Raw genomic sequence first — 12,427 nt, forward strand, 5'->3', positions numbered from 1 at the left:
CTACCCATTCCAATTAACTCCGATAAAAAGTGCCTTCTCAGATTCTTTCTGTTGCTCACCATGTCATAACACAGTATTGGAAAGCAGAAGTCACCCCCCCCCCCCCAATGGCAGATGGATAGACATCATCAATGACACCGTGCTTAAGAAAGAGCTACAGGAAAAGATGGGATACATGGGATGAACACACAAAATTATGGCACATCTGGATTCACCACTCATCCTCTGACCCTCTCCTTAACAGTATTTCTATATAGGGAGCAGGTCTGATTTCATACAGATGCATGTTCTATAATAATTGTTACTCCCCGCTAAGACCATCCAATGCACTCGAGCTCCCAACTCTGAGTGCTAAACTACCTTTTCTTTCAAGGTTCAGAATACCGGATATCTGGAATTCACCTTAAATATACTGCTGGGATCCCCCCTCCTTCCCCCGTCTTACCCCCTTCTTTTCCTTCTCCTATTCTCCCCCACGACTGTTAGCTCATGAGTTATATATTATTACCTGTAACCAAAGTAATATAGATATCACATTGGGGTTGATTTACTAAAGGCAAATCCACTTTGCACTACACGTATGTACAGTTGGAAGTGCTGTCGCTGTAGATCCAAAGAGGGACATGTAAGGAAAATAAAAAACAGCATTTTAGCTTACACATGATCTCACGGCGACTGCACTTCCAAGTGCACTTTCAGTGCATTTTTAAGTGCACTTGTAGTGCAAAGTGGATTTCCCTTTCGTAAATAACCCCCATTGTGTTATTAAGAATTGTTTCAAGTACTTACTGTTTACAATGTTTGGTAAGGTGTGTGATATATGTAATAATCTCATAACTAATTATGTAAACATATCCAATATCATTGGAAATGTTTTACTTTTTTCCAGGTTGGTATCACATGAATGCTATCCTTTTATAGCAGAAGACAGTAATATTGTACATACCATGTGCAACCTTTCAAGTGCTACAGACATATATGGGAAAAGTTATGCAACAAAGCCATGCCCAAATAGTTTAGTTGATTCTAATTACCTCTATCGGTGCAGCCCACCTTACAGGATACCATCAAATGTAAGTATATCATGCTTAACCAGTTCAGGCTCACAGGGTTGATATAGAGGAAGTCAAATACGAATAGTATATTGTATTTCGTTCTTGGGTAATTTTAGGGGTTGTCATTAACGGTTTGATAGTTAATGCAACAAATACTGGACTTGCTTATTGTAAAGAGTAGGTAAACCCTAACAATTATTGTCTCATCAACTGTGTTATGGTGGGGCAGTGAAAAGATAAAAGGAAACCCAAGGAGACAATAGTGGCTGCAGGCTTGTTTTTTTGATGCTACATTGTGCTAGATTAGGTTTGAATTTATGTGGGTGGCTGTACAGCCACTCAACCAATTCAGCATATTCTACTGCATTACAGTGCTCTCCCCATCAACTCCTTAACTTTTTCAATGAGCCTGGGAACCATGCAGGGGGTTTCAATATGGAAAGCGAGTGGTAAATATTGTGAAATTTCCATTCCCTGATCTCCTCCACGCAGATCTCCTAGACCTGTTTGCACCGGAGGCATCAGAAGCCATACTGTACCATACTATACCACATGTCTTATGAAGAACACCTGTCACTATTATTATGTAGGGGGCACATCAGCCCTTTTGTGATAGAAAAAAAAAATTGGCGTTTTATACTGTAGGCCTGTAATTTTTAGAAATAACTCACTTAAATCTGACCAAGCAAGAGTCTTGTAGGCATCCCGGGTATGATTTTTTTTTTTAAAACAAAATTATAAATTATAATATAATAAATAATTATAAATAATTATAACAAATAATAATATAATTATAATAAAAATTATTCAATAATGTAATCAACTCAAAATCACTGAAATTTGCAGTTGCAGAATTGTCGCTGTCATTATTTTATTTTTTTTATGACGAATTTCCCCGCAAATCGCTATCGCACATTTCTGCAAGTGATTATAATTTATTATCGCTGTTTTCTAGCTGATCCAAAACCATTTTTGACATAAAGGGACACTTTTGGACAATCTACAGTTTTTAGGCAGAAATGACATTTTTTATTATATAAAAGTACATGTAGGACACTGGGCAGACCACTAGGGACAAAGGGGGGTGTGTATTTTTTACATATAGTACTGTAATCTATAAGATTACAGTACACTGTATGTAATGTGTTTGTTTACTTTTTTGAATTTGGCGCCGTTCTCCGCTCCCGTGCGTCGTAACGTCGCAGGGAACGGAGATCGGCGTCACACGGGGACTGTGAATCGAGCGAGGAGGTCCCGCTCGCTCACACATCGGGTGGCATCGCTGGATCCAGGGACAAGGTGAGTAAACCAAGCCTGTGGATCCAGCGAAAGGTAAGCCCGTCCAGCCCGAGCGTGACTCGGGTTTGCCGATCCTAACATGTAAAACCAACCCCGAGTCACGCTCTGGTTTACCGTCAGGGGGGTTAAATAAACTTAGTCAATTCAGGACTGACAGGCGATCATCATCCAGCCTTTCAGTAACGGTGTGTCCTTCAATGAAGTCCAAGGCCTCTCCTGAGATACCAGCCTTATGCTCGGTACTCCCCCAGACAGGTTCTTCATCGGGTGGCTTCCTCCCTCAGGATGGACAGCACAGGACCACTCTGCAACTGTAGACCCAGTCTGACTATCGGGCCTACAAGGTAAATCACAACTCCGGACCAACGTGGTCCTGGAGCCTGGAACACTTGAACACACATCCCCGTCCATGAGGGCCACACACTAGGGGTGGTGGGACGACAGACAGGGATGGCCTCAACACGACATCGACCCCGAACTAATGGCGTCTGTCCCTTAAGTACTCTCCCCCAGCATTCACAGCGGGGCGATCAACCCCCACTGATTGGTTGCTGAGGAAAAACACTCAATATGCCCTGACCTGACTGCTGCCACTTTCGGCCTTTACAGGCACCCCAGGCAGCAATAGTGGTCACTCACAGTCAGCCATGGCTGGAACAGAGGCCCAAATTTGGCCAAAATAACATTGTCAGAGGTAACTAAATCTCTAACTACGCCCTAAATTTAAGGCAACACCAGCTATAAAAGTAGCCGGGCGCTACAATACTTAATGATTAAAAACAATTGAATAATTCTACCATACTCAAGCATATAAGTACACACACAAACTTATATACATGTGTGCAGTCAGGAAACACATGTATATAAATCTCTATTACATATGAAACATCCCCATGCTTACCAAAAATAGAATAATACATATATAGGACTTTTAATTTTAGTTTAATTATTTTGTAATGATATTCAGTACGCATATGGGATCAGACATCTTTTGTTAGAAATATGTTATTCTTCTTGTTAGTACTGCACAGTGATTATGCTTTACTGTTCCTCTCTCTAATTGCAAGTTTATCAGCCAGGTTTGACCAGTAAAAAACAAGACTTATTCTCAGAAGTTGTTTATTGGGAAGGCTGACATTTGAACAGCCAACAAAGAGAGAATCTATAAATATGTATAGTATATGTAATACAGTTATGAAACTATGCTACTATCATGAAAGACTGTAAAAGTCACATTAAGGTGAAGTTCCACCCAAAAAGTTAACTTCCGCTTTAAGTACTGGTGACCCCCTGACATGCCACATTTGGCAGGTAATTTTATTTTGGGGGGGGGGGGCTACCTAGTTTTGACAAGCACCCAGCTCCCACCTTCTTCCCTGGTGCCGTGGTCCCGGAAGGAAGTGTACCTCTCCCCCCTCCCTTCCTGCAATTTTCTAGGGCATGTCACAGGTCCCAGAAGATTGCCCGGCCATTCGCAGCACGGCTCGCGCATGCGCAGTGTGTGCCCGGCTGTGAAGCCGCAAGCTATCACAGCCGGGCACCCATAGTTACAATGCCTGCATCGTGGAGAGGAGGGGTAGAGGAGCAAGGCTTCATGCAGCTGCATCGCTGGACCGACAGGTGATTGTCTGTTTATTAAAAGGTGACTTTTAAATGGGCGGAACTCCGCTTTAAACATTACTTTCAGGTATACTTATAACAATACACTAAAATACAATACAATAATAACTCAAATAATTTTTCCACTAAAAAAATTGTGCTTTTTCTTTTATTTTCTGGTGTTTATTGGAATAAGTAACTTTATTGTTTTGTTTAAATACAGGAAAGGGCAATTATGAAAGAAATATTTGAAAATGGTCCAGTGCAAGGTAAATTACACTATCATAAATTATGCCTTTTATTAGGTTAGACAACATATACTATATCATTAAAAAAAAGTTTATATGTACATAAAGCACAAAGGAGAAGCAAAAATTCTGTTAAATGTAAATATTATCTATCCTAGCAGTTAAGTACACAAAGCGCACATTAATATTATTATGAATATTATGCAGTTTTCCATTTAGTCAACGTGTGGAGCCATAGTCTCTGTTTTGACATATTCAGCTAATTCAGATTTTTTCCATTCTGAAAGTAGGTCTTTATTTACAGAGCTTGAAAAAATGTAGAAAGCAATAACGAGACACGTGGCATGTTCTGTATTATAAAAGTGAAGTAAACAAAAAAAATGAACAACAGCTTCAAAGCAATTAGGTTCCATAAAAATTCTTACCGCCCTTACAGAAGCAGCTCCAATCTAAACAAAGCTACCTTTTTCATATTCTCCCCCTGGTTAATCTGAGTACTGTGCCCAAGACCCCTAGTGCCCCCAAAGGGGCCATGTGTATCATGTATGTTGACGTAGTCAAAATTGTCCAACAAGCCCTATTGATGAGGAGATAGTGGTAAATATTAGCAAGGTAGTAGAGCTACTGGAGCAAAGCTATTGCCATCAGAGGAAAGAGATTCCAACCGGAGGTGTCCAAGTTGCCCAATAATGGGAAGAAACCTGACAGAAACCTGCCACAGTAGTATAGTGATCAAGGAGGAGGGAAGGGAAAATTGAGAGGGGCATAGGGAGAAAACAAGAAAGAAAAGAGAGAAGGGAGAAAACAAAAGAAGAAACAAAAAGGGAATGGGGAATGGTGGAGTTCTCAAAATTAATTAAGAAATCCTCCCCACCACCCTCATCTCTCAGAACACACCTAGTCATGTTATTTTCAGCTCCCGGGTAAAAATGGGGATTGTCTATTTCTATCCATACCAGGGCTCCTTCCTCTGTATGGGACAGGAATGTGTCATTGGGTCATAAATTACAAGGTTCTATAGAATAACAATAGATGTCGCCACAAAATGCATGCAGCAGGCCCAAATGTGCGTGAATTTGGACATCTTATCCGGGGGATGTGTATTAGCTCATCCATTTCTGCAATATGACTTGCTTTGATCTCCAATGTACAGGAACACATAATGTGGCAGAAAAAACATGATCTCCGGTACATTGTGACCCTTGATATTGAGTCATACCTCCTTCAGCAAGCATTGCTCCAATTTGGTTAAAGCGGAGGTTCACCCTAAAACAATTATATACCGTTACATCCAGCATACTGCTGACATCTACAGTATGCTGGTATTTTTTTTTCGCTGTACATACCTTCTTATAGTTCTTTTCACCCGGCTTCCGGGTTCTCACTGCCCCGGGGAGTAGGCGTTCCTATGAAGATGCGTAGATGATTGACGTGCGGGTAAGGTGCGTCACGCATTCCGAAAATAGACAAACTGAGACTCGGCTTTATACGGCACCTGCGCAGTCAGCTCTACATGGCAGGCGCAGGCGCCGTATAGCGCTGTATAGAGTCGAGTCCTAGTTCATCTATTTTCGGAACGCGTGACGCACCTTACCCGCATGTCAATCATCTACGCCTCTTCATAAGAACACCTACTCCCCGCGGGAGTGAGAACTCAGAGTCGGGTGAAAAGAACTATAAGACGGTAAGTACAGATGATTTTTAGGGTGAACCTCCGCTTTAAGGATGAAGGCATGTGATCACAGTTTAACGAGTCACCCTTAAAGGGTTAAATTCTTAACGTCTGCCTCCGTCCTACCTTACCTGATTGCTGAGCTCAGTAGACATGTGCAATTTGTTTCATTCCAAATTATTTTTTGACTAAATTCGCCAAGATTATTTAATTCGGAAATATTCGATTTGTTTCATTCCAAATTATTTTTTGACTAAATTCGCCAAGATTATTTAATTCAGAAATATTCGAATTAACGAAAACCCCAATTTTTCCCGAAAACGAAAATTCGAAAATCTAAAAAAATTTGAAAAATCCGAAAATAAGAATGAAAATCCAAAAATTCAAAAGTATGAAAATCCGAAAATAAAATCAAAAATTTGAAAATTCAAAAACACGAAAATACGAAATAATAACGAACTAACTAATAATAATAACTACAGCTAAATATTAAATTATAGGTATTGGAATTTCATTTCAAATTTGGCTGTTAGTGAATGTAACAAATACAAATTTTTCCGAAGTTATGAATTATCCGAAATAATGAATTCCGCATCTATACAAATGGAATGTAGCGAATTAATAATAATAATAAATAATAATACAAAAAAAAATGTATTATTATTTATTATTATTAATATATGTTCCATTCGTCTAGATGCGGCATTTGTTATTTTGCATAATTCGTGACTACGGATCAATTGGTATTTATTAGGTGGAAATGGAAAAGTGCGGCGCTAAAAATTATGATTTTGATGTGATCAAAAAATATATAAATAAATGAATAGGAGAGTGCTATCTATATGAATTGATCCATTAAACTGCACTAATGTGCTCATTTTAATATACACACAGAAGTTAATAAATGAATATTAACAAAACAACCAAAATTAATAGTGCATAAAACAAAAAAAAAAAAAAATCCTGATAAACAAAGTGTATAGATGTACAAAGAGATAGATAAATATCTATATTGAACATCAAGGTGATTGTATTAGTAAACACCAGGGCTTTTTTTCAGGGGGAACTTGGGGGAACTCAGTTCCACCACCTTTGGCTCAGACCCTTTGGTGCCTGCTCACCACAATCACTTGTAAACACAGAAGTCTGGTTTTTGTGTTTACAAGTGACAGCTCTGCACTCTGTGTGTAACCCCCCCTGAACTCTGCACTCTGTATGTAATGCAATCCTGGTATTTAATGCCCCTTTAAGACCCTTCTACTGTTTGTGAAATCTGAATGGGGTCGTGGTTGATTTCCTGCACCTATTTTCTGAGAAAAAAAGCTCTGGTAAACACCAACGTGACAATAAACCAAGTGTGTTGGTAAACAAGTGAGCATAACGTCCCAAAAATTCCACTGAAATTAAAAATGACTATATAATCAGTTGTCTGTAGGTAATCCACCACCGTGAAGATTGAAGGCTTACCAAACGAGATACACCAACAAATGGTCTTGTTCGTGTATCTCAAAGAATTAAACAAGTACGACTTCCAATGGAACCAGGCAGAGATATATCACAGAGTTGACATCAATGAATATAGACCATGGATGGAGCAGCAGTACTTCACATATAAATCCTCCCAATGTAACATATAGTAGAAGGAAAAAGATTGGGCTACATAGTGTGATTCCGTTTCAATTGTGTAGGCCCCATCAGACTTTTTCTGTCGGAATTTCCAAAAGCAAAAATTTGAGAGCTGGTTCTCAAATTTTCCGATGGGAAAAGTACTGATTGTTTGTATGCAATTCCGACACGCAAAAAAAATGCATGTTCGGAATCAATTCGACGCATGCTCGGAATCATTTAACTTTATTTCTCTCGGCTCGTTGTAGTGTTGTATGTCACTGCATTCTTGACTGTTGGAAATTTTGTGCGACCGTATGTATGCAACACAAATTTGAGCCAAAATTCAGTCAGAAAAAAAATCCACGGTTTTCTTGTCGTAATTTCCGGTCGTGTGTACACGGCATTACTCTCACTTTAGGCTTGTTTGACATTTTAATAGTGGGGAATGCCTAACATTGCCTAAGTCTGGCAAAAAAGGAAATGAATATGTGATGCAGCTTACTTTACTGCACACGTATGCAATGTCATGCTGCAAACAAAAAACTCATTTTTTTCTCTAAACAGTTCCATGTGTGTTGCATTTTCTAAATCAATGATAAATTATATGTATATTTCAACTTGCAACCTGAAGTAAAAAAAAAAACTTTAGCCAGCAAAAATCTTGGTCTTAGTCAATTGGATGCTCAATCTCTCACATAGTCTGTCAGGTAAAGAAATACATTATTGTTTTAATGTCTGGAGAACAGTGGCACTGAAAAATTGCATTTCCATATCTCCACCTGCAGTTTTACTATTGGGAGTGTTATTAATTTTAGCACCAGAAGCTGCAACTGTGTTGTCAGCAGCAGTGCGAAGAAACTATATGCCAATTTATCCCAGCCAAGCAGCTGAAATTTATGATTTTATTTTTATTAATAATGTTTTTTTTTTAAAACAGTGTGTTATAGTATTTGTTCCAGCATGTCATATGATATTATAAATAACAAAGATTAATAACTACACTGCACTCACTCGCAAAGAGAAGATAAAGGACAATCTTCTCCTTAAGCACACCTGAATAATGAATAGTATATTTCCTCATGGCTGAAGTCAGGGAAAGTCTCTTTGCCATTTGGTTACCTTGCGCCAAAGCACAACTGCTGCTAACCAGTGCAATATCCAAAACACTGTACAGTCACAGGGATCAATTCAGAGTCTTTACTCACAAGTTCCCAGGATAGCTGCACACCTTCCATCTCCCTCTGGACACAATCCAGTGAGTGAGACAGTCCTTCTCAAATCCGTTTGGAAGAATCCTGCAGTCAGTTCCAGGTCACTTCCACTTTTTATAGGGTGACCATGTGTCCCGGATTTCCCTGGACTGGAAACTGATGCCGCCATTTGCGATTCTGCACCCATCAAATGCCAATGAGGTCATCCTGTGCTGCTGTTACTGCCGTTGTTGTGCCATCCCAAGTCAAGTGTGCTGTGCCAAGTACTTGCTCCTCTCCAGCCCCCAACACCTCAGATGAGGCTATCCCAGGCATTGTTCCGCAGCACCCTCCCCCGGCCAGGGACTCTTGTTGTCCAGCTTGTCCCTCATGATCCCTCAGGTGTGGCGGCCAGGTGTGTGAGTGTGAGAATAGCAGAGAAGGAAGGGCAGTGCTCGGTGCAGAACATACAGCAGCTGTTGGTGGAGCTCCCGGCTGGCGGGGGATACTGAGGAGCTGCTGCGTAGCGGGAGTTGGGACTCCAGAATAGTACCTGGTGCTGGGGGGAGTCCTCATTCAATAGAGGCCATAGAGAGGTGAGCAAAATCCACTGATTGACATTGTAAATGTGTGGTGGGAGAAGTTTGAGTAGTGCAGGAAGTAGGAATCAAGTAGGCCAGTGTAGTGAACAGGTAGGTCAGTGTAGTGGCAAGGTAGGTCAGTGTAGTGGACAGTACAGTGGACAGTTAGGTCAGTGTAGTGGACAGTATAGTGGACAGGTAGGTCAGTGTAGTGGACATTTTAGTGGATAGGTAGATCAGTGTAGTGGACGGACAAGGGAGGAGCTAACCTGGGTAACGTCACCTGCTGCCATCCTGCTGTGCTGACCCTGCAATTGGCACTCTGTATATTACTATATGATTTTGAATCAAGAGGATTTCATGTGTTTGTATTTGTTTTAATAAACTAATAGTTTTTTAATTGAAAGCACTTAGTAAACTTTGTTTACCCGCATGTTCTGGAAAATATCCTAGTATTAAGACCCGCTGCTGGCATTCATACATTCCACAAGGTGCTACACTGGTATAGGTATTTCAGTAATCTTCATAAACATGTTATTAATTCAAAGTTAGATCCTTCTATTTTATACCAATGGATAAGATATGAGCTATAGCTATCATCATTAGTGATATTTCATCAGTAAGATGGGAGTTTAGCTTGCGTTCACATTATTTAATACTATTTACCCTAGTACGGTCGGAGGATACACTTAAATTGTGTACATTTATTATAGAAGAATTTCTCAAATTAATTCAATTACTCCACAGAAAGAATACATTTAAAAACAGAATTATAAAAGTGTTTAACCTGTTGGAATCCCCTATAGTCTAATGCCGCATACACACGATCAGTTTGTCTGATGAAAACGATCTGATGGACCGTTTTCATCAGACCAAACCAATTGTGTGTGGGCCCCATCGGTTATTTATCTATCAGTTAAAAAAAATGAAACTTGCTTTAAAATTATCTGATGGATACCTAACCGATAGATAAAAACCGATCGTCTGTAGGCACGTCCATCGGTTAAAAATCCACGCATGCTCAGAGTCAAGTCGACGCATGATTGGAAGCATTGAACCTAATTTTTTTCAGCACGTCGTGTTTTACGTCACCACGTTCTGACACGATCGTTTTTTTAATAATGGATGGGTGTGAGGCTTATTTAAATCGAATATCTTCTAGAAGCAAGAAGTTTACTTTTAATAAATATTGCAATCTAAGATAATCTTTTTTAGCCCAGCATCTTAACATCCTATAGTCTAATTTGGGATCTTACCCTGGTGAATTTTTGAAGGGTGGCATAGAGGAGTTGTATACCTATCGGTGTATTTTATGAAAGGAGCCACAGGCCTGGTCATTTTTTTTTTTTTTTTGAGAGAGAGAAAGTTAAAGTGATACTAAACAGAGAAGTGCTAATTGCTGTAATCATTTCACAAAAATCATATACAGTATATCATGCTGCTGTATTTTCCCAAAAAATAATCCTATAAGTACCTTATTTGTGAAGTTTATGTTGTGTGGTCACATGATCTTTCCCAGTTCTTTGACATCTACAGGGAAACCCCTTTTGGAGGGGTTTCTATTAATCTTCTGATGTATGCTCTCTACCCTAATTGGTGCTCTGCAAGTCACTACCAAAAAAAAAAACGTTTCTGAAGAGCAATTCAAATTAGATCATAAATATCAAATAACTGTTTTACAGCTCCCTATAAATATTTATTGAACATCAAATGTGTATGTTTTATGCATGAACTACTTCAAAACTGGACTCTTTCACACTTTTCCTGCCCAGGCCAATTTTCAGCTTTCAATGTTGTTGCACTTTTTGAATGACAATTGCATGGGCATGCAACACTGTACCCATATGAAATTTTTCTAAATTAATTGAGACAAATAGTGCTTTTTTTCTGGTGGTATTTAATCACCACTGTTTTTTTTTCCTGCTAAACAAGACCCCTTTCACATCCCCGATACGTCGTTTTTTTCTACTCCTCTCTCTTATGACCAGGGTCTGGCTCAGCTTTACTTTTATTACACTACCAAGGGTACTGAATTCCTTTATGTATTTCTGAACATCAGCTCTTATACGTTTTAAGTGTAGTTGCACCAATATGCATGCATGTTTTTTTGCCATGATTCAACCTTGGACTGAATATCTTTGTTGTATTGCACTTGATGTTAGATGACATATTTGGTTATCTGTATCTGTTGTATAATTGTATGTATATGCCTAATACAAACTTATTGCTAAAGCAGTTTGGCTATGTGGTGTGTTTACTCTATATACAGTATTCAAAACTATAGAATAAGCATGCAACCACTACAATGCTTGAATATTCCTGTTTTAGAATATCTGCACCATTCAGATCAATTGAGCATTGGCAGCACCCATATATCCATCCTGACAGGCTAATTTTAGGAATCAAACGTACGTTAAACCTTAGAATGCTTAATTTTTTTTATTTTTCAGCGGTAATGACAGTGTATGAAGATTTTTTCCTCTACAAATCTGGGATCTACAGATACAGTGGGCTGGACAAAGAAACAACTGATAGACATCTTAAAGGCACTCATTCTGTTAAAATTATTGGGTAAGATAATGCTTCACTAAAATTTCAACATGAAAGGCAGGCGATTTCAAAATACATACTGTTAAAACTAAAAACAAAACAAAAAAAAAACAGGTTTATTCAGTAAGGCAGTGCAAAGTGATAATTGTAAATAACTGCTATTATTTTAGTGCACTAGTAAGAATTACATTAATTTATTTTTTTACTTTAATAGGTTCAAATACTTTACCCATTACCATTACTGCTGTTAAACTGGTTTATTGAATAAACCCTTTTTTTTTTTATATTCTTATTATATTATTGTGGTATTATTGTGGAGTATAATTTTGACTTTTAAATCATATCTTCATTATTTCAAAACAATATATGCATTTTGATAGTGATTGTAAAAGTATACACTGTAAATTATACAATTATTTTTTTTATTTTATTGCTTGACCTTTGTACATTACGCGATTTGCCCATATAAACCCCGGCTGCTTTACTAAGGAATTGCAAATCACTTTGAATATCCAATTATATATACAGGTGTATCAGATAAACAGAAATTTAAGTAAAATAAATTAAAGGAATTATGCTTTTACATGATTGAATATTCAAATTTATTAAGCCAAAACACTCAACA

General features: G+C 38.5%; 1 protein-coding gene across 1 annotated transcript in view; it reads left to right on the forward strand.

Annotated features, from left to right (window-relative positions):
* The window catches only part of TINAG (tubulointerstitial nephritis antigen), a 106,629-nt gene that overhangs the window by 75,490 nt on the left and 18,712 nt on the right, over positions 1 to 12,427 (forward strand). The window contains exons 7-9 of the mRNA XM_040349841.1: positions 890 to 1,073; positions 4,177 to 4,222; positions 11,703 to 11,823. Coding sequence (XP_040205775.1) covers positions 890 to 1,073; positions 4,177 to 4,222; positions 11,703 to 11,823 — 351 coding nt within the window. The remainder of the gene's footprint in view (positions 1 to 889; positions 1,074 to 4,176; positions 4,223 to 11,702; positions 11,824 to 12,427) is intronic.

This window comes from Rana temporaria, chromosome 4 (assembly GCF_905171775.1).
Source record: "Rana temporaria chromosome 4, aRanTem1.1, whole genome shotgun sequence".
NCBI classification, from domain to species: domain Eukaryota; kingdom Metazoa; phylum Chordata; class Amphibia; order Anura; family Ranidae; genus Rana; species Rana temporaria.